Source organism: Engystomops pustulosus, chromosome 4 (genome assembly GCF_040894005.1).
Source record: "Engystomops pustulosus chromosome 4, aEngPut4.maternal, whole genome shotgun sequence".
Classification (NCBI taxonomy): domain Eukaryota; kingdom Metazoa; phylum Chordata; class Amphibia; order Anura; family Leptodactylidae; genus Engystomops; species Engystomops pustulosus.
The window spans coordinates 158265981-158290324 of NC_092414.1; the positions used below are offsets into that span (position 1 = coordinate 158265981).

The 24344-nt window shown below is 39.3% G+C and overlaps 1 protein-coding gene across 2 annotated transcripts in view; it reads right to left on the bottom strand.

Moving 5' to 3' along the window:
- The window catches only part of FBN1 (fibrillin 1), a 152195-nt gene that overhangs the window by 124782 nt on the left and 3069 nt on the right, over positions 1–24344 (bottom strand). For both annotated transcript variants that reach the window (XM_072148248.1, XM_072148249.1), the window contains 2 exons: positions 15021–15103; positions 10884–10982 (listed from right to left, as the gene is read on the bottom strand). In XM_072148248.1, coding sequence (XP_072004349.1) covers positions 10884–10982; positions 15021–15103 — 182 coding nt within the window. The remainder of the gene's footprint in view (positions 1–10883; positions 10983–15020; positions 15104–24344) is intronic.

Below are 24344 nucleotides of genomic sequence, written 5' to 3' on the forward strand. Positions count from 1 at the left end.
GTGTCCATAAGCCAAAAAGGTTCAGTGACCGCTCCATCAAAGATGTAAACCGGGCCTTATGTATTATGTCAGAAAAGTAGGTGGCTCACTGAAGCTGAATAACTGGCTCGGGAATGAGAGATCAGAAATCCTGGTACTTAACAGGCTGTGTATAACTGGTTTAATGGAATCTGAATCTTAAGTCCCTCACAATATACCATCAGATGGACAGGGAAGAAGTATGGGACTTCAGAGCCAGAACTTTCAGTTTCCATTAAACTTTTATTATGTCCACGTAAAATTGTTAGAGAATTACACATACACAAAATAACACTCCAATTTTCTATCCTGACTTTGCTTAACCCCTTATCACCGACACTAGTTTTCAGCTCAATGACCAGACTCGATTTTTCAAATCTGACATGTCTCACGATAATTGGTTATAACTTCCTAACGCTTTAACATATCCTGGTGATTTTGAGAATGTTTTCTCGTGATACATTTTACTTCATGTTAGTTATAAACAGTTAGTATAAGTTTTGCGATTCGTTCTGAAAAAAAGTGAAAATTTGGCAAAAGTTTGTAAAAATTCTTCATTTTCCAAGTTTGAAATGTTCTGCTTTCCAGACAGGAAGTAAAACTACCCAAAAAGCTTGATAAATTACATTTACGGAATGTCTGCTTTATGTTGGGATGATATTTTATGCTTCCGGTCATTTTTCTAGGATGTTATGAGGCGCAGAACTTTAGGTGCGATTTTTCTCATTTTCATGAAAATTGCCAAAACTCACATTTTGAGGGAAAACTCAGCTTCCAAGTGACTTTGAGAGGCCTAAATAATAGTAAAACCCCATAAATTACCCCACTATAGAAACTTCACCCCTCAACGTATGTAAAACAACTTCTATTAAGTCCATTAACCCTTTAAGTGTTTCACATGGGTTAAAACAATATGGACCTGCGATTTAGAAACTATGGAATTTTTTTGGAAAATACATTCATTTAGGCCAAACTGACAGTTTCAGGATAAATTAAATGATGAAACGCACTGCAACGTTTGATGCCCAATTCCTCCCGAGTTTACTGATACCCCATATGTGGTGGTAAACTTCTGTACGGACGCACGGCCGGGCATAGAATGAATGGAGGCGCCATTCACAGCAGATTTGTATTGTCACATTGTACTACCTATACATTTTTATTTTTTTTGGTAATGCAAACATATGAGGGCTTATTTTTTACGGAATGAGATACAATGTATAGATAATTCATTTAGGGGGTCCATAGCTTAGTCATGAGATTTTATTAACTATTTCAAGGGGGACACAAATAAAATCATCAATTTTTATTTTGGATTTTTAGCATTTTTTTCCCCCCGCTCACCGTAATGTAAAAATAATATTTTATCTTTATTCTCTGGTTCACTACGATTGCGGTGATACCTCATTTATATAGTTTTTCTTATCTTTGCTCAATTTTCCTGAGCAAAACCAACATTGGACAAAATCGCATTGTTTTTACTATTGACAACTTTTTAGGGCCATAACTTCTGTATTTTTATGTTGTCAGACCTGGTTGAGGGCTTATTTTTTGCAAAAAGAGTTGTTCTTTTCAGTCGTATCATATTAGGGAACGTAGCTTTTTTTGATCACTTTTTAGAACATTTTTTGTGACGGTGTTTGATAAAAAATGGTATCATACGGGAAGTTTTTCGTAGTTTTTTTTTCATCGTTCACCGAGTGGGTTCAATATTGATTTAGATTTATTGTACAGATTAATACGGACGCGGTGATACCAAATATGTACATTTTTCGTGTGTTTTTGTGTTTTATATACTGTATTTGCATTATATGTGTAACTGGGGAGATTATGGGACTTTATTTTATTTATTTATTTAATTATTATTATAAAATGATTTAATCTTTTTTTTTTTACTCTCACATATTTTCCACCTTTTGGCTTGAAGAAGCGATCATACAAGTGTATTGCAGTGTATAGTGTAACATGCTCAGTTACTTACAGCCGGGTCCTGCCAGGAAGGCAGGACCCGGCGAGAAGAGGAGCCGACAGCCTCGGGTCACTCGTCGGGACCCGGGGCAGCGGCAGGAGGGATCGGATCCCCCGGTAAGCACACAGAAATCCAAGATGGTGTCATCGACTCTAAGTCAGAAGTTACAGGGTTGTGTCTAGGGGCAAATGAAAATCTGTACACAAGGACTGATAGAGATGTTGGCCTTTTGTCTGTGAAATGCTGCATTTTTGTTAATAACATTGCATTAGAGAATGTATTATTTTGTTATCCTGATTACATTAAGAAATTTGTCTTTGTGGGAATACCCCTTTAAAGAGGTCATACCACCAATAATGAGAATGGATCCCCACTGATCCAGAGAACTGGAGTTCCATTTTCACTAATGGGTGGAGCAGCAGGACAAGCATGCCTCCTACCACTCCACCAATTAGTGGGAACGGATCCTCCATTCTCCAGATTAGTGATCCAAAATTGTGGGAAATGGATAATTTCCTAAATCGGTCAGCCCCTTTAACATAATGTTTTGTATGAGAAATATCCCACATCATATCTACAAGGTTACCTATAAATTGTGTATACAGAAAAGATGGCAAAAGGTATTTTCTGGGAACCAACTCCACATCTTAATAGATACTTCAGCCTGACTAATGCTTGGCTATCTAGACCAATGCTGCACAATTTATCTCCTTGGCAAGCTCTGCTTCCGGCTCACAGACTTGTCCTGGGGATTCAGCTGGGAAAGTTTATATCTGTGAAGAGGCTATGGGTGAATGCTGTGTTAAACTTTTCCTGCCAATTCAGTTAATGCTAAACTGCAGTTTTATCTAGGAGAATTACATAACTATCTATATCACATGGTATGTGGTGTACACAAACAGAATAACCTACAGTCAATATATGTATAGGCCAATATTCTACATGAATTATTACTGTGTTTGAGTCTTTACTTGAAAAAGTCCAATTGAACTCTATACTGTAATAATATATGTTCAGTTGTAGAAAACAACACAGACCCATAGACCATAGCAGGATGTGTGATCTGTGGGGTTTTGTAAAATAAAGATGCTGTCATTATTCAGATCAAAAGCATATGTCCATTATAGACATGTCTCGTATAATACAACAGAATAAGCCTGTTAATATCTGCATTATAATCACATGGCCTCTGTTTAACTTGAAGGTAATGTGGCCATATGTAACTCCAATATTTTTTAATATTATTATTTATTTATAGATCACCATTATTTCCATGGTGCCGTACATTCAATAAGGGGTTCACATACATAAAATAAGGATGAGAACAAGGACCCTTCCAGTGAAGGTGCAGAATTTACATGGGAGGGCAGATTGAGACAAGAGGAGGGGCATTTTTTTATTTTTGGCGCAAGGTGACACTAGAACCGTTCTATATTTTTTAGTGGGATGTAAATTTGTAGCGCAAGGGATTCATGAATTGGCGCATGGATTGAAAGGTTAGCTGGGCTATATTGGCTCCACAAACAGCTCCAAAAAATGTGTCTGAAAAATAGAAGCGCCAGAAAAGTGGTGGATTCACAAGTAGCGCCAAAATTTTGTGACCAAAAATAGAACAAGTCGTAAATGTAGAAAAACAGCAATATTATAGCGCCAACACAGGTGCAAGAGGTGCAGAAAGGAAAAAAAAACAGCAAGTTTTTCCGTTTGAAAGGCCATAATAAATGCCCCTCGAGGTGAGGGAGCAGAACAGTGCAGTAATTGGCCCTCATTTATCAAAAACAGTGCAAACTGCGCCATGTGTAGTTTACCTGTGAAGTGTGCAGGGTGCACCAGATTTATAAATTGTATCACACTTCATGGATCTGACGCCCCCTGTACAACTCTGGAAGTGTGTACTCTTTTTTGGTGTACTTTGTTCCTGCTGCAGAATTGTGGTGCAGATACAATTGTGGCGCACACTGGGCAGAATTGTGGTGCACAGTCCGACTAATCAGTAACACACCCCTTTAGGTGCACATTTTTTTGCCTTGTCAGACACAGTGCAACCATTGTGCAAGCAGTTTGCATGTTCTCTCTAGTGCAAAATCAGACAGAAAACTGGCGCCAACACTTTAATCAGATTCTGTTTGAAGGCATGGAATGTGGGAAACAGTCTGAAATATTTTGGATGGGTATCCCAGAGAATTGGGGATGCACAGGAGAAGTCCTGAAGACAACTGTGAGAAGAGTACTAGTAGAGTGCAGCAGAAGGTCTTGTGAGGATCTGAGATTACGAGTGGGGCAGTATTATGTTTATTTCTGTAGTTGCAATTAAATTATCCCGGTTTCTCCACATTTAGGTTACAAGGTTAAACAGTCAAATAAAACTAAACTCTCACTGCAATGCTCATGCATCTTTCTTATCCAAACCAGAAATAGACCCATAGGAGGTGAGGAGCATAGGGATTACTTTACACTCCTCCTCTCTGTTCTCAGTTCACTTCCAAAGAAGACCAGACATTCTTATTCCTACTGCCTGAAAGAGTAAAATGTCATCATGCCCCTCATCTTCCAAAAAAGATAACTACAACTTTGAGTTATTATAACAGTATGCAGAGTCTGATGTTATGAGAAAAATAGGACAAACTTAAGACAAAACTTTTTATACAGTGCAACTATTATCTAACCTTAGCCTAGGCACAATGCTAGCTTCCACATCTATTAAACGTGTCTAGAGTGAATGGACCAGACATTCTACACATTCTTATGGTTTGTCAGGGAATTAATTGTTGAACTTTTGTGGTATAAAAAGTTTGGTTAGTCTGTTTGACTGTATCCACCCCAGACCCATGCAGTGCCAGAAACATTAAATTATACCTATAAATATGAATTATTGAGTTTTAATGGTGTGGATAACCAAGGAGGGAATCACGGCTGGTAACTGATAGTTGTACAAATATTTATTGGGCCTAAAACAGGGAAGGATCAGAATTCTAAATACTTATTCAAAGACTATTTTCTGGATTTCTTTATCCCAACCTAATACAATAGAAATGATTACCACTATACATGGATGTTATCATAAGTATTTTTGGGGGGGAAAAAAATAAGTACAAAGTTCCATTGTACAATTCACCTATCACCCTATACCTAAATCCTACCTCTGCTCTGGGTCAGACAGAACCTAGGAAATGTTCATTCAACCAATCACTTCTTAAACGGTTATATAAATGAAGCTTTGATGTGTATAATATAGAGAGTACAGAGCATAGGCCCTTTGTTAGATAATACCATAAATAGGATTAGTGAATCCTTTTCAACTTCATAGTGGATGAGAACATGGAATATATTTACATCACATTCACTAACCAAAAGCAACAAGTTGTAAATTTCCAAAACAGCAAAATAAAAATTGTCTATGTATGTTATGACTTTGGGCTAAAACATGACTAATGAGCATTCTTCTGGCCCCTTTGACTAACGTCAACATTCTAGACTGGGAACTTAGATAGTGAAGTATGTAAAGTCATTACACACAAATAAATGCAAATACCGCTCATGTGAAATGGAACACAGTGAAAAGTAATAAATCACATAATATAAAAGCAACATCAAAAGTAATATACTATAAAAAAAAACTCTAAGAATGTCATGATCTTTATTATTCCAGGCAGTTAGGATGCAGACAAAGATTTGGATCCACTCAATGCTCATTTAACAACTTCACCCCTTAGGCAGAAACAAGTTGTTGGGGACAGGGGCTGTCAGCTGTATACTACAGTTAAATAAATGTCTAAGGCTAAGTTTACACTACGGTGTAAACCTCCATTCCTTACCTCCGATAAAAGAAGTAAAGTGTGGCAGTTCAATGTATCCCATTGACATCTATGTAAATTTTACATAAACCGTTATGGTAAGGCATCCGTTATCCATGTGTTCTTTTGCAAACAGACAAAAAGAACTGCAGCCTCCATAATTTTTTCCATCCAAAAACGCATGCATAATGGATACATGCCTAAACTGAACATATTACATAAACTTTACATAAATATAAATGGAATTTTTAATTAAAACCTCTGTTCTCTTAGAGAGAGTAATGTGAACTCAGCCTATATGGTATGTAAACTTTTACAGGTCCCCCCTTACAGCACCCATATTTGCAATTCTTGCAGGACCAGTACTGGATAAGCTAAGTTTTTTTCATGGCAGAGTCTCAGCAGTGGCCTTTTTCGTGAACAGTATGTCACCGTTGAGGCCAGTGACTGAAAGAATAAAAATTCACAACTTCCTTGGAACATCAGGCTGCCAGCCTTCATATGGAGGACATGTAAAAGGTAGATTACCAGAGCCCCTCCTTGCTGTAGATCCACAGTTACAATATCTCACCCTCGCCCCTACTCTCCAGCGCTTCCTCCTCTCTTTGCACTATGTCTTTTAGCAACAAAGGAAGTTTCAGCACACAGTCAGAGGAAGGAATTGCTGTTTGGACACACCAACAGCCTGTGAAGCTGCGGCAAGGAGGGGCTCTGGTATCACCTCCCAGAGCCCTTCTGACTCATTATCATATTTCTAAAAGTTGATTTTAAAAGGAAGAGGCCATGAATAACACATACAAGAAGATTACCACAGTCACAGTGCCTGGATCTATGAGTAAGTGTACCTGGTTTATAATGCTTGATTTTTATGGTAGATTTCCTTTAAAGAACAACTGTATAGTATAAATACTTTTGCCTAGCTCTGCACTAAGCTAAAATAAGCAATTCTCTCTAATTTACTCTCATTAGCTATCTGAAGCTGTTAGCCTGCTAGCAGGGGTTTTACCTTGTCCCCTGGGTGCTCACTCTACGTTTGTTTGGATTGGTTCCAATGGAAATCCCTATCTGTAGCTTGAGATGAGTGAGAGGGTGGATGGATCTTGTTGGGCACTAGGAGAGGCGTGCACTTTCGATCAGTAGCTTGTTAGTTGCAGGAGAATATCCTGACTATTTCCAGCAATAAGAAGAAACCTCCAGGGCCATGTGACTGATCACATGCTTCAGGTCATCAAATTTCAAGGAGGCAGTCTATGCATACTGCCCCAGGAAAAGTATGTAGCAGAGCTGGTTGTGTTTAAACACAGTCTAAGGAGGAGATTTATCATTAGGCAGGATTTTGAGCAGTTGTCTATGTCTTAGACTGTCAGGTTTCCAACAGTCCGGTGTATGTGCAGTGTTAAATGCCTTCTGATGTGTGTGCTGTGTGGGAATAGACTACACCAGTTGCACGTATGTTTAACATCTGCTCAATTTCTGCCTTTTTGCAATGTTTTTGCACAGGAAATTCTCAGATACCTCAAAAATAAAATTGAGCAAAAACTTTAAAATTGAGCAAATTCTGTAGTAGCAATGGACTCGAAGAACGACAACAAAGTCCAGCTCACCTCAAACCATGTGTGGAAATCCAACGAGGCACAGACTGCCCTACTGCAAGGGCTGCGTTAGACTAGTAAAAGTGGAAAAAAAGATTCCGTTCCCAGCTTCATCCAAGATATTCCAACTTTATTTTCGGCATAATGTTTAAAATCCAAAAGTGTTTAAACGCCAACGCGTTTCAAACGGTAGACCCGTTCTTAGTCATGGCTGAGAACGGGTCTACCGTTTGAAACGCGTTGGCGTTTAAACACTTTTGGATTTTAAACATTATGCCGTAAATAAAGTTGGAATATCTTGGATGAAGCTGGACACGGAATCTTTTTTTCCACTTTTACTAGTAGCAATGGACTCACATACACCACCTCCTCTCTCTCTCTCTCTCTCTCTCTCTCTCTCTCTCTCTCTCTCTATATATATATATATATATATATATATATGTACACATACTGTTATGTTGCCATGTGTTCATCTTTTTATTCCTATGTAGATGTTTTATGATGCAACATGTTTTCATATATCTTTTTCTTTGGTGTGTAGCAGATTACTGTATGATAATTTCTTATGATGATGCATAATTCCAGTGCTCTGTACTGCCAGCCCTGTGTCTTCCCTTTCTTGCTCTGCAATAGATCTCTGAACAAGCAGTAACACTGATTCTGTTTCCTGATTGCTTGGACTGTTTGTTCTTGTACAAGTAAATGGCCTCAATGCACTGGCCTCAGTAACCATAGCTGATGTCCCAACCAGGAAGTCCTTTTTGGGTGGTTGGACAACCATTTTAGGCTTCTAACAAATAAGACAGTAGGATCTCTTAATAACATGCAACACTTTAGAAACACAAAATTATAAAAATCTGCCAACTATACACATTTTAGAGCAAAATATGCCTGCCATGAGCATAAATTCATGAGTATGTTCACTATTAACTCATATTTTACGATCTGATTTTTAATTTTTGTAAAAATGTTCATAATTCACTGCAATTTTTTGTCTTTTACATTAACTCTATGGGGCATGTGTGTCATTAGACTGGGATTGTACACCTGTTTTTTTCCCCTTCTATTTGGCAATGTGATGCCCGTAGATACTAGCTATCGCTTTGATTGTTTAGTGGGACACCCCTGGCCAATCATAGCCAATCACAGTAGCAATTTGTCGGTGTCAATAAGTGTGTGGCGCGCAGGCCGCACTTAAAATTTGGCTCTGCTCAATTCAACCCCTGGAGACGCAACAATACTTTTGTATCCACATTATATTTCCTGTTATAAATAACAACAAGATGAGAAAGGGAAGCCGTGCATGGAAAAAGTAAAAATAAGTTAAAAATAAAAATTGTCTTAGATAGCTTTCTTTAACTGAAGGAAATATTTGGATTTGTGAGTTGTATAGGAAATGATATCATCCAAGAAGTAGGGTAGGAAATCAACTGAAGAAAACTGATTTCAATTAATGCGTCTCTTGCCAACTTTTAATTCCATTCCCACCAAGCTCATTCACATACTTTGAACTGTAGTTTAGATTAGAAGAGTGAACAGACGCCTAAGACATGGTTTGAGAATACTTTTTCCAAGCTGGAAGAAAGACACGTTTCTGAAACGGAAAACAAGCTCACATGAACCCTTAATATGACATTTCCTACATTTGTTCTTATGTTGTCTATGATATTTCCACTGAGTCTTTTTATCTAGAGGAGGGATGAACACAGTTGGCTTCAGAGTATTTAAAGCTGTATTAGACATATTTTTTTTATTTTCAGCATGCATCTTGGAGACTGTCCAAAATGATGATGAGGCCAATTACTAGAGTATGTTTACTTGACTGTGTAATTTTTCAGTGATTATTATACACTTTAACCACTTTGCAGGATGTGGAAATATACTTAAGGGCTTATAAAATCAGTAGTTCAAATTACTGTGAGTGATCACTTTTTCACTTGCAAAGCGATGCAATTCATTTTGTCTGATCTTCTACATTATGGTTAAGCATTCTTATATAATACCTCTCAATGGGGAATTTGTATCTGCTGGTACATAAAAAATAACCAGACTTGTAATTACCATAGTGTTGTTGACATGAAAATAGAAACGGATATGGCAAACTGCTCTACCCATCCCGGGGCTTCCTACAGATCCATTCTTATTAATACAATCATTTTTAAGAAGCCCAAGGCCCATTTTCAAGGAGAGATCAAATATAATTCAGAGAAATGGTGTACAGGTGATCCCCTACTTAAGAACACCCAACTTACAGACAATACCTAGTTACAAACAGTCCTCTGGATGTTGGTAATTTACTGTACTTTAGCCCTAAGCTAAAATAAATAGAGATCAAAACAAATTGGCTGGGGTTACAATTATAAAATTTACAGTTCCGACTTACATACAAATTCAATTTAAGAACAAACCTACAGAACCTATCTTGTACGTAACCCAGGGACTGCCTGTATTAAAAGGTGTATATGTAGGTCTCATATACAAAAGTTCATATTCATATATTCATCCATTTAGCCAATTCTCTGCAGTGTTGTTTACAATAAAAGCAAAAAAAAATTCTGCTCAAATTCAAAATTTGGATCCTGACCGTTCATCAGAGATCTACTAGCAATAACATAATGGGGCACATTTACTAAGGGTCCGCAGCCGCGAATTCGTCGGGTTTTTCCCGAATATTTCCTCTTTGCGCTGTATTTCACGGGATTGTGGCGCACACGATCGATTTTTGGCGCAATCGCGCCGACTTTCACGCGACAGAAATCGGACAACCCGAAGGATTCGGAAAAATCGCGGAATTTAAAAAGCCATTTGTGTCGCAAGATCAAGCACTCACATACACCAGAAAAAAGCAGGTGAACTCCGGCGGACCTCGGCACAGCAGCGACACCTGGTGAATATCGGCGCACGGACCTTAGTGAATCCCGGCAGAACCCGAATCAGCGCCGGAGAACCCGCCACTGGATCGTGACTGGACTGGGTAAGTAAATGTGCCCCATAATCAGTGAACTCAGAAAAGGCATTCAGGCCCATTTTAAACTCTTTTAGCATGTTGAGCGGCAGTCTTAATCATCAGTGAACCTGGAGCACAACAATGACAAAATTACTACGTAATTCTGGGGCAGCTTTTGTGCACTGAAATGGAATTATTTTTAGATTATACTTGGTAGTCTGAGGCATGGCCTGCCTTGTTCCCTGCTGAGCCTATATATTTAAAAAGTGTCATATACGGGGCAAAAAGTCACAAATTCTTTAGCGTGTGCCAGGAATTAAGGCTTTTTTTGTACAAAAAATGCACAGGGCTCGATACATCGGCACAAGTAAGTGCTATATGTCCACTGCTAATATAGTAAATAGTATGTGTCTATGTTCATATGAATCCCTTTCCTGTATAAGTCAAGGATACCCCTAATAATAGATACTGTAGAGATTATGAGACCTTTAATATATGTATAGACAGTTACATAGATTATTGTTATAGATTTCTATTGGCATATAATACAGTAAAAAGCTCACTTGATTTAGATCCGCAGGATGGTGCTGTTTGCCCGGTTGGACAAGTGCACATATTAGGCCGTGAACAGAATCCATCTCCACAGGAATGACGACAAATAGCTGGAAAAACACAAACACTTTTTATTTAACAACCCTAAAATAAATTTACATCAATAAAAAAAATATGAAAATACTAGATGTAGGTTATTGCATATAAATGTATATAAATCAGAAATCCAATTCAAACAAACACCATCTGCCTAAGGCAAAACCCAGCATTGCATAAAAAAACATTCCTACCCTGATCTAAAACTCCATCGTTTTCAATGTTTATTTGATATGTCACAAAATCATTTTAAGATGAAAATTACTGTGTAATAAAATGGGCCTGGATTGGATAGGTGGAGATGAGGAGAGTCATACTGGAATCATTAGCATAAATATAAATGCATATTTATTGTCCCATGTGATTGTGGGTAAAGGGAATGTATCACCAAAACGTTTTATATTCAGTATATTTTAAAATAATTCTTCTTTTTATTTTTCCTGTTGCTTAAAAAAGTATTAGATTCTGCAAGTATAACTGCACGCTAAGCTTAAAGGGTTTGGCAAGTACATTTTAACAGAATAGAATAGGGTCACCCATTAAGTACTTAGCACACCATGGTAAAGTTTGTGTAACTTCCTGCAGATGGAGGATGTCCTTAGCACGCCCCTTCAACCATTGCTATGGGAGTGCTTATGTATAGTAATTTCTGTACACCCCCTCCATCCGCCAGAAGCCAGAAGGACACAGGGTATCATAGGAAGTCCCGAGTCCTGCTACCAGTCACTTTACACATATGTAACCGGGGTAAGTACTATATGGGTAACCTTATTCGGGTCCTATACTGGTACATTTTTGTAATAGTAGCCAGCTCCATCAATAATAGAATGAGAAGAATAGTTCTGTTAGTGTTATTTGCAGCGGTAATTGTCACACAGGATTACATTAGAAGATAAGGCCGCTATACAATCCAACATTATTGCTTCACTACAGATAATAGGAGATGTTACAGCTTTCTACCTTTCTCGTTTATGTAAAGCAAATCCCTTGAAACCTATCCCAAAAGCTCACTGAACTTCTCTAGTGTATTATTATTTATGGTCAGGGGACTGCTGTAAAGCATATCATAAAATGCTGTTAACAGAGAAGAGGCAACATGGCAGCCCCCATAATCATGTACATACAATGAAAAGAAACAACTACAAACAGCAAATAAAAACAGATAAGAAAAAGGTGATAGATTTCACTTTAAGGTTTCAAAAGATAAAACATTTGTGATACATTCCCTTTAAGCCTCATGCAGATGGACGTTTGGGGGCTGGTGATACATCACTGCCCCCACAGACATCCATGGCACCTAGTCATAGTATGGTCAGCTTTCAATAGAGAGGTGAGGGATGAAGAGCGCTCACCCCTTCTCCCTCCTTAATGAGTCAACTTCCCCAATGTTATTAAAAAGATTGAGTAATGTTCACTAGATATATCATTAACAGATATAAGAATATGGCATAAGTGTGACCCGTCATTAGTTGGGACCCTAGCGCAGACTGATATTTTCGCAAAGGATTCTTGAGAATTTGGACGAGTAGATTTGCACTTTAAATAATACCGGTAAATGTAAATTGAAAGATTATTTTATTCTACATGAAAATGTGATAGAAAGAATCAAGTCAAATCAATACAAAATACTTTCTACAAACGCAAAGACATTTTTTGATAACCAAAATCTACAGGTCTGTCTGCTTGACATTTAGTGAACATTTTTTAGAGGGTGTAACCTGCATGTAATATAAATATGCTGAGGCAGGACGTCTGCTTCCCGTTTAGGGCTTCGTAATTTATGGAGAGCAGTAACATCTGTGCAGGATATGTGCTGAAAAAAGATGATGTCGTGTAATAGTGGAGATGATGAACAATGATTTGTTGCCATTAGTGGCGATTGCCTTCTATGTTCTAGTTCTCGCATTACATTGAGGAAGTTCCAATCTTATGTGCAATGGTTAAAAGGTGTTTATTGTAGCAGGTGTGTGAAGATTTATCCCTGGATATCCATAACTGGCCACTAGCTGGAGCTTTCCGGTCTGAAACAATTATAAGTACATTATTTTACAGATTTGCAGCTATGAAAAGTAAACTCAGTTATGATTTATAAAATTGCTTAGTCCAATGTAAAATCAGAACATGGGCACAGGAAGACATCAATGAGGTTGGAGGAAGCACATGATTAATAAAGGTAAGGACTTAAAGGAAACCTACCACTTGAAGTGGCAGGCTTCTGATGGAAATACCGGGCACCAGCTCAGGGTGAGCTGGTGCCGGAGCTTATTTTTGTTAGTGTTTTAAACCGCGGTATCGCGGTTTAAAACACCTTTTAAACTTTATAGCCGGCGCAGGGAGGTACGTGCTCGGCGCTTACCATGCGCGCAACTACATAGGAAGTGAAGGAGAGCCGCACGCATGGTAAGCGCCGAGCGCGTACCTCCCTGCGCCGGCTATAAAGTTTAAAAAGTGTTTTAAACCGCGATACCGCAGTTTAAAACACTAACAAAAATAAGCTCCGGCACCAGCTCACCCTGAGCTGGTGCCCGGTATTTCCATCAGAAACCTGCCACTTCAAGTGGTAGGTTTCCTTTAAGGTGGTATAATAACAAAGACATGACTGATCAAGTCTTCGATATAGTGGTACAGTATTCTTACTTTTTATTTAACATATCCCCAATCACTAGTGGTTGTCCAGTTAGATGGGAAAACCCCATTACATTCCTGGCAAGTCTTGATTTGAGCACAATGGGGCTTATTTACTAAGGGTCCACGGATTGCACTTTAGTCCGATTTTCCGATGTTTTCTGGATTTGTGCCGCTGTGACTTAGGGCTTATTCACATGTACGTCCCCATAGACGGCAATAGCGGCGCGGCGCAGATGCGGTGCCACATGCTCTATCTTTTGGCGTGTGTGCGGCCGTGCGCCGCTATTCTCTATGGAGGGAGGAGGGGCCGCCTTCTCCTCCTCTCCAGCACACGGCGGTATGCGGTGAATGTACCCTTAACTGGGTATTTAACTGGGGATTGTGTCGCACACAATCGGATTGTAGCGCAGCTGCGCTGACTTTCATGGGAAAGAAATCAGGGGGAGTGGCCGTTGGACGATCCGACTGATTCAGACTGAGCGTAGGATTTAACTTTGAAATTGTGTCGCAAGATCAAGCACTTACATACACCGGGAAGAAGGTGAACTCCAACGGACCTGAGCGGGGAAGTGACACATGCGGGATATCGGGTGCACAATCTTAGTGAATCGCTGCACAGTGCATTCCGTCGGACAATGCACTTTCGAGGAACGCGTCAGGACAGGTAAGTAAATGTGCCCCAATATTTCACCTTAAAGGGGTATTCTCATCTGGGCATATACATTTAATTAATCTGACATATATACATTTCTTCAATTGCATGTTATTAAAAGAATTTACCTGTGTGAATATAATTTTCCATTAATGTAGCAATGTCCTGGACATAGTTATCCTTGGATACAACCACCCTGAACCCTGGCAGCAGTGGCTGCCAGGCACTGCCCAACCACTTGTATCCAGCATACATTGTCACAGTACGATTGTGTTAAATGCAGTAACTCCCACCCATTTCAAATAGGAAAACAATTTATTTCTTTGTGCAATCACTTCCTCTTGGTTGCATCCAAGGACAGCAGTCCTTCATTTCTAAGGATAATGTATGGCTTAATTTATGGGAAATTATCTTCACACAGGTACATTGCTTTGATGAAAGTACATACAACTGAAGAAATGTATTTATGTGGCAGAATAATTATATTAAATGTCAATGCCCAGAAGAGAAAACCCCATTAATCATTCTGTTATTTTTACATTCTGCATCAAAAACAACCATATTTTGAGTCTAGAAAAATACAGGGCAGATTATCCCTATTTGGAAACCAGAAGCAAACATGACCCTTTGATGGTTGAAAAGACAAGCAGGGGTTAAAACCTGATACTTACAACTATTTACTTTTAATATGGCTGTAGCTCCAAAGAAATGCTCTATGTCAGCAGAATTCAGTATAAGAAGGTAAGGAAATAATAAGAAAATGGAAACTTACGGACTATGCATTGGTTTCCTCCTGGTAACGTTTTCCACCCAGGACAACAGTAGGCATTGTATCTGGATCCACAAACATTGGGTCTTAAAAACAAAAGCAGCATATTAGACCAATATGTTTCAAAGGCATTAAAGTGTCAAGTATAGAAACAGATGTTCATTTCTTTATGTCATAGGAAAAAGGACTAAGCTTTGTATTCAATCTAATATCATTACTCATGCAAAAAAAAAAATCAGGTAGCTGCCGTAAAGTGTAGGCTTTCTGAGGTTTATGTAACTGACACATTATTTGGTTGGTGAAAGACAAGTGGAACGGACGCTGTGCCTGGGAGTTTAGAAAATAAAAAACTCTGATGAGGTATTAACGGTCACCATGGCCCAAATTCTGTCCAGCTCAGCAGTATTTTAATGAGTCCAGGATGCTCGCACTCAGCTATAACTTAATGAGTTGGACTCTCCCCAGGCACAACAAGGTCCATTAAAAAATTACAGACAACTGGTCATTTCAGGGACCTTTAACTCCTTACATGCTACAAAATCATGCAATGTATTTCCTGTTGCTAAAATAAGCAACAGGAAATAAACACACAATTTCGGGCTAATCTACTTTTTTATACAGTGGTCTTGTGTAAGATCTTTGTTCCTGCCATCACTGAGCTGCCAGCGTTTGTTTCTGAAGTGAGATAGCTACATTGTGACTGCAAAAATAATGAAGTAAAAGAAAATGCTCTTTAAATCTGTAAATGTCATGATTAGGATATACAACCACAGTAAATCTCCAAGGCAAAAGTCCACTGCAATTACAATAAGGTGAGTTACCCACAGGGGAGAAAAATGCTTTGTGCACTGGGGGGATTCCCTGGACTGCACCTGGTATCACTGGACTGAACTCAGCTTGTCTGTCCAGTGGTCCGGGAAACCCCTCCAGCACATGAAGCGTTTTTCTCAGATCAAACTCGCTTGTGGGCAACGAGCCTTAGGGTAACCAAAAATGCATATAGAATACCCAATTTCCTTGTTACCAGATAAACATTTAACTTGGGTGTTCTTTCTCTTCCCTAATAGTGAATGTCGGTGGAAAGCAGGGATTGTTCACAATCACATTCACATGGCTAATTCTCATTGACTAGTAGAGATAAGAGAGTGGGTGCTTTAAATCAATGTATTAATTCTGTGCAATCACTTCACACACTGAAAGGGCAGATCAGTCCTGGGCAGATGGCAATGTCCGATATTTAAAGAGATAAAACATTAACAATACACTAAGCTGCCCTGGAAGAAGAAGCCTTGGAGGCAAAACCCTGAGCCAGTCGTTCTGGCTAGCTCATGTATGAATACAGGATTGTAATTGCTGTTTTTAAACTGCTAAAATGTGACTGTGATGAATTAAAGATTTTTATGTGAACTGTGGACAGGCTACGCTATGTGCAACTATTCTTTTCAATAGAAGGAGCGCTGGGGATCTGGAATACAGGTAGAATAAGGTAGAGAAGATAGGAAACACACACTGGAGACGTCTGGATGGTGACTTATTCTTATCTTGTAATTTGACACAAGAAAACCTTTTCCCATCTTCCGGATTAAAGAATTTTCTAATAGTTGGTGTTGAGCAGCAGTAGCCAGCTTACTGTATGGTTTATGAACAATTGGTAAATGTGAGCCATATACTTAAAGGGGTTTTCCAATGAACATAAGTTAGGCCCTATCCATAGGATAGGGTCTTACTTGCTGAACGGTGGGGTCTCAGTGATGAGACCCCCACAGATCACAAAAAACAAAGAGTCCGATGGGGTACCATGTACATCCGTTGCACTCCTTGTCCGCTCCGTACATGTCCGCTCTGTTTCATTAATCTGAGGGAGGGGTCTGACAAGGTATGTGGGACCCCATTGGACCCCTCATTGTCATGATCTGTGGGGTCCTCTAACTTGTGCTCATGGGAAAACCCATTTAATTATTATTTAATTTTAAAAAAAAATCATCCTTTATGATTGGTAAGGTTTTTCTCTTTGCAGCATATTTTATCAGTCAGTCCTTTATGACCTTATATCAGGCTATGGCCACTGTTACCACACCCGCCTCTGTCTTTGTACAATGTAGATCTATAACAGTTAGAGACAAATGATTATAAGCATCTCAAGCACATACAGTGACATGCATCATGTTTCTCAAATCTAAAGTCAGAACATGGTATTGTGATTATGGGCCAGGAGACTTTTGTATGAAAACATCAGTGATTTACATGGGGCCATCAGGCTTAGCTATGGTGTCCATTAATTTACTAGAAAAAAATAGTGGTTCTCCTCCATTAACCCCTAGTCACCAATAGACATTTTCCATTTCATGTTTCTGTTTTTTACCCCACCTATAAAAAATCCATAACCGTTTTATTTTTCTGTGTATAGAGTTGTACAAGGTTTATTTTCTGCATAACAATTTGTACTTCAGTGTACGGACATGTGTAATGTGTAATTTTTTGTGGGAGGAGCTGACGTTTTCATTGTTACCATGTTGTAGACTCTACAACCTTTTGAATACCTTTTGTTCAAATTTGTATGCATTGCAAAATGGCAAAAAAGGTTGATTCAGACATTTGGGTGGTATTTTCCATTACCAACAGAAATAATTGTTTCTATGTTTTGATCGCTTGGAACCGTTGGGACATGGCAATACCTGACATGTTTCTATTTGTTTTTTTACTTTGCATTCTAGGGAAACAGGAGTGATTTCAAAATGTAAGATTTTTTTTTTTTTACTGTATCCTTTGCCCCCTATAAAACTTGAAGCCTCTTAGGCTGATCACTTATACAATATACTGCTGTACTAGTGTATTGCAGTAAATTATATAATCAGTGGATTTGTAAAAAAGCCAGCAGACGGCAGGCTCCTGCTATAACAGGCATGGGAGTTTTAGTAAGGGTCCCGGCTCTTATAGCCAACGTCATTGGGGGTGCCATCTGCAACAAAGATGGCAGCACACATGTGGCCCTGTCATCTAATAGCCACTATTGTGTCTAATGGGTATGGAGCGATTTGGTATGGAGTGGGTTTTGCTCACAGGGTATGGAGCGGGTATGGGTATGGAGCGGGTATGAAGCCGGTATGGAGCGGGTTTTGCTCACAGGGGGTGAGCAAAACTGTTCTAGTTGCACCTGTGTGACATCACATTGCCATGGACAGATTTCTTTCTACATAATACATTACTGGGATAGCTAAAAGTGCAGTGCTTTATTAGTTGTATTATTATCTTCTCCAAATTTGTACACGAGAGGCCAGGATGTGATATGGTCTATATAATAAAGTACTAACAGGGTTATCTGAATAAGCCATTAAATGTGTTAATAGTGGAACAACTTTCTTCAAACACCATTGGCATTATAGTGGTGCTGAGGATTTAAAACTTGATTTTGAAAAATAAATTATTTTGAAAGTAAGAAAATACCAGAGAATTTCTACAATGCTGAGCACAAATATTACGCTCATCACAGTTATCCAAACATTGTAGTGATGCCTCTGGTTGACATCGAGTGGTCCATGTGAATGGAGTAGTGGTGTGCATGTGTGACTACCACTCCATTCATGGCTTTAGGGCAAGAACAATGATATCTAGAAATCTCATAATACATCACATCATGCTTGTAGCGGTCTTAATGTATGCTCTCTTTTAAATACTTGAACAATTCAGATAATAGAAAAAAAACATCTGAGGTCATATAAGTAAGTATGAAAATTATCTGGAAAGAAACCATTCCTAAAATGTGATTATTTAGCTTGTCCAGGGTGTATCTCTTCAAAATATCACATGAGGATCTAAACATTGCTCCATTGAGAGTTTATCCAGCTGTTGGATTAGAAGCCAAAGATTTTTTTAAAAGTCCTTTTTATTTAATGTTCGGCTAGAGAATAGGTTTGACAGTCCTGTGAGCCAAGGGTGTCAAAAGCACAACATTCCCAAGTGGTAGCACTATAAGGAGTCTCCCCATACTAAAGATGCAGGAAAACTCCCAGAGATACAGTAGGTTATCTGAGGACAATCTAGCTACGCAGCAGCATGAAAATGTACATCTAGTCGCCTATTTCAACAAAAGCATGACACTTCAGCTGTAAAACATTATCTCTAGGTTCTGGACAAATGTACTGCACACAGTAAGAGATGTACTTTCTCGTAAGCATAAAACCAACCCAAATAACAGCCACTTTCTGTGTGGATGTTGGTAGAATAAACTACAAAATACAGCTAAAGACTAAAAATGTTATCTCTCGGTAACCTAAAGGGCAAAAAGTAGTCTCATGCACACAGGTGTTTTATAGCTCAATGATGTAGCCAACCATGTTAGGGTACCCGCCAATAGATAATGAATGTCCATAATTCATTTGAAGTTTATATGGGGGAATTTAGCAATGATGTTTTGGTCTGAAAAGTAGAACATTTCACCAAAAAAAGACTCATTTGAATTAATACTTATGTCCTTGGTCTACTTTTGAATAAGGTTGAGAAAAATGGGAGTAGTTAACTGGTAGATGATTAGAAAGGTTCAGACAATATTATTTAAGGCATGGAATGTCTTACACTTGCTCACTGCAGGAGTAGATTCAGTTTTTACTCACTAAAACAAAAGATGAGCAAAATGTATAGATTTCGGCACATTTGATTCCTAGATACTCTAACTTAAAAATGATTGCAGTGTGTGCACTGGCATCCTTATAAATATCTACTTTAAGGGTACATTCACACACGGTATGCCATGTATATCGCATAAACGGCCGTGTGAATGAGCCCTAAGGTGTACTGTCATATTCTACTTTCATCAAATGTGATATTCCATCGCCTTATTAGGTGAGTGTAAGGTATAGAGCAAGGAAAGCTTATATACTCAATTGGCATCTTTTACAAAACACCTCAAATGAACATCACATTTTGGTCAAAGTCAAAGGATTTGTCTACAACTTTGCAGTGAATACCTATTATATGATGGCCTCTATGCTCCGCGTTCTCTGATGAAGGGAAGGCTAGGGTGAGACAACCCTTTTAAAAGTTCCCTCATCCTTGAAGTTCCTTGGTTATTTAAAGCTAACCTGTCACCAGGGATGTCATTTTTATCTGGTGACAGGTTCAAATAGCCTATGTTATGATTATTTCAACAATGCAGCTTTCAGCATTTAGAATAATTTCAGTACTTTCTAAAACTTTATTTCTTACTGAGGTGAGTGATGATCTTGGGAGCAGTACAGCTGCAGCATGCTGTGTGCCTGTGTCTCAGTCTCCTTTCCTCCACACTCATCCAGCTCCATCCACCACTCCACACTTCCTGTCATGTGTAGTGAGAAGGCAGGGGAGGGAGAGGGATTGTGTGGAGCAGAGGTAGAATGTATGAGGAGACAATAATAATCCAGCTCTGTCCAAACCTTCTAACTCCACTGGTAGTCCCTGGTAGCCAAGGATGCCCAACTCTGTCCACACTTTCTCCATCCTCCTGTTGTTCCAGGCAGCCAAGGATGTAACAGGGATGTGTGTGCTTTTATTTAGACTATTGTTGCTGTAATGTTTCTCCTTATTGTTTTATTGACAACAGATGTCAGACAGCAGAGAAAGAAATGGTTAGACAACAGATTTAGGGAAGGAGTGTTGTGGTGGCACAGTCTGGTGCTTATGAAAACGTAGGAGTTGTAATCTGCCACGTAGGGCAGCCATTGAGGGTGTGGCTTGGCACTTTGGGAATAGTGTGGTATGTAACAAGGTATTATAATTTGGTGCTGCAAAATCTAACTGCCCCATTTTTTTGTGTTTTAGGTTTTTGACTCCCCTCCTTTCACAAGCCATATCTTTTTAATTTTTCAGTGTGCAGGGCTGATTGAGGGATTTTAATCTGCAGGACATATTGTACTTTATAGTGAGACAATTTTATTTCCTGTGCTATGTACTAGGAAGTTGGAAAAAAATTACAGATGTGGTCACATTAGCAAAAAACACAGCTGCACTATTGTCTTATGGACTTTGTTTTTACTGATTTTACTGTGCGGCCCAGATGACACATCCACTTTATTAATTTACTCAGCCAACACATAGGAGGTGTAAAGTTATACTATTGTAGTCTTTTACTTAAGATAAATTTATCATCCATTATCAAATAAAAGTGCGGTTTAAGACTGTCCAGTCTGTCAAAGGTGCTCCTGCAACCCAAGTCCCGGGTCGCAGGTGCACCAGTCCCCCTATCTTCGCCCCAGCGTTCACCCAGGCTTACTCACCAACGCAATCCAACTCAAATCTGCTTCCAGTGTGCGTGTCCCTGCCTCCTAGGGCGCACGCGCCGGCTCCTGAAGATTTAATGGACCAGCGAACCTTTAATTTGTGGCCACTCCCGGACTTCTAGTAAAGCCAGACCTTTCCTTTCACACCCCGCCTAATCTTCGTGCTTTATGCCTTTGAGAAAGCATTACCTGTCTGCTCCTGTGATTCTCAACCTTTGCCTGCAAACTCTGTACCTAGCCTTGGCTGCCACCACGGACAAAGTCGCACCTGAGGACAGACCTGGTGGTACCACGCCACAGCAAGACCAACCTGCTTTTCGGCGGGCTCTGGTGAAAACAGGGTGTCTCTTAGATTCCGCTCCCAAGTGTCGGCTTACGACATCATCCATGGTGGTCCAGTGGGACCACTACCGCTGATCCTGACACAGTCTAAGTTTACACTCAAGTTTACATCAATTATACAAAGAGTCCCTGCCCTAGTTGATGCCACCCTTTGCTATGAAGTGGAACAATATTCATTAGATGTATAGGGTGGATAAAGAGACCTAAAAGCATAAACAAACATCAGGCTCTTCTGTTGTCACAAAATCAGCACTCCTCCTCCACCATGTATACAACTCACTGAAAGTTTTTTCTATTTTTGTATTTTATTTCCAATAATTTAAAGTAGTTTAGCATTCTGATAACAATAATAGTTGTATATGCAGTTGTATATCTTGAGTCTTATGCTTAAGTAAGCATAAGACAATCCAATATTAAGTCCTGCCAGCAACTTTTATACATTTTAAGAATTTTAAAAGCCTAACACTAGTAAAACTAAGACAGTTTAGATAAGAAAGTCCACGGAGAGCATCAATGACTTCATTTCTCAACATGTAACAAATTAAAATTTTGCAGACCAGATGCATGTAACACATAAAACTTTACTGTACTGTATATGTATTACAAATAAAAAGGATGTTACTAGCTTGTTTAGCTATAAAACTGTGATAGTCTCTTACACTGTTTGGAATGACTGGGTTATCCCTTCTGCTCCCACCACCTATACCGTTACTGCTGATTCTGTCATTGAACAGGGTTAACGGAAAGTTCACACTGAATCGCTGCTCACATTCTAAGCAGTGGATAAAGTTCTCAGCCAACGTAAACATTACTTACAAGTACTCCCAAAGTCTCATCACTAGCACTACAGTATGCTGAACGTGCTGGTGACTGGGATAGACATCACTCAGATCAACTCAAATCCTTCTATTCCAACTTGCATACAAACATCATATTTCTACATTGGATCCTAAATAACCTGAAATCCCACACCACACATTAATATACTGTGTTTATGGGAAAATATTCAGTATAACTTATAATCTATTTATCTGAACCTCAGTTTAGGAGCTTAGTGGGGACTCCTACCTAGTAACTTCCAACTACCTATTTTTGCAAAATCATAAATGGAAGGCTATCAATCACTTACAAAGCCTACCGGACTTCTACTCTCTGAATAACACAAGATTTAAGGGGTTTATCAAGAGAACTAGGAAGTGCTGTGATCAGAAATGGAACTTTGGGGCTGGTTACAACAACAGATTATATGTCTGGCTCTCTGATGTCAGGAGCTGGCATGGTACAATGGGTAAACCAGGCCTTTCTCTGTTACATCAATGCAGAGAACACCAAAGAGAGGTTGGTGATGAAGCTGCCTCATCACAAAGGTTCAATTCCGTTCACAGTGGGCCCTGGTCCAAAAGAAGTTTTAATTGTTCCATGGAAAATCACATTAAATAAATACCCTAATTCATACTGAATATTTTCCTAGAAATTGGCAGATCAATATAGTCTAAAACAGTTAGCCATGAGCAGTTTTCTCTGAACTTTCTGTACCGGCCAGACGCCAACCCTGCAGCCATGAGTCCCACAGAAGTTAGGCCATCCACCAGTTATCTTAGATTATTCTCTTCCTTAAAGGAAACCTACCACTTCTGAAGGTAGGTATGAGATGCAAACACCGGGCACCAGCTCAGGGTGAGCTGGTGCCGGTGCTTAGTCTCGTTAGTGTTAAAACCGCGGTATCGCGGTTTTAACACTTTTTAAACTTTCTAGCAGAAACTGCTTTGGCGCTGCGTGCGCACGATCGTGCGCGCGCCTACATTGGAAATGCCGCAGGCGTTGCGCGCGCACGGTCGCGCGCAGCGCCGAAGCAGTTTCTACTATAAAGTTTAAAAAGTGTTAAAACCGCGATACCGCGGTTTTAACACTAACGAGACTAAGCACCGGCACCAGCTCACCCTGAGCTGGTGCCCGGTGTTTGCATCTCATACCTACCTTCAGAAGTGGTAGGTTTCCTTTAATTCAAACCTCCCACACACATCTCCATGACTTATGCCGAGCTGCACCCATTCTCTGGAATGCCCTACCATGGTCTATTAGACTAATACCCATCCTCTAAAGCTTCAAACATGCTCTTAAAACCTATTTATTTAGGCAGGCATATGATAACTCATGCGACTTTACCTCTCTATTTATTAACCAATTCTGGGTACTCCCCCTGTCTGTTATCCGAAAAATGCTGGGTACCAAGCTCCGGGCTTCTGTGCAGTCCCATTGACTTTGGACTTATTTTTATTCCACTCCCATAAAAAAAATGGGCCAGGTTGTCTGCTGTCCAGTGCAGAACCACCTTACAGCAGAGAACCTAAATAGTCAAAAGAAATGATACAGTCTGGTAAAATAATTCCAATTGCCCTACACTATCTCTACATGTATAATTATATAAATTAAGTAGTACAAGATATGGGGTTATCCATGGTATTTAAGACTATGTAGCTAGTGTTATTGTCCATTCATGGCTTTTCTTATGCTAGGGTTTTGTTGCTTAAATTTGCACCATCTGAAAGTGCTTCACATGTTTTTCCTGGTGTCTACATACTCCAAGAAAAACCATTCAATGGACAGAAGAGCTTCCTGGGTCTCCAGGAGAAAGGTGGTGTGGACAGGGTAGGACTATCATTGGAGCACTGCCCCGTGATTGTTTCTGGTCCAGGAGACCCTGGGTGGAAGCTACAAGGATAATCTGAATTTC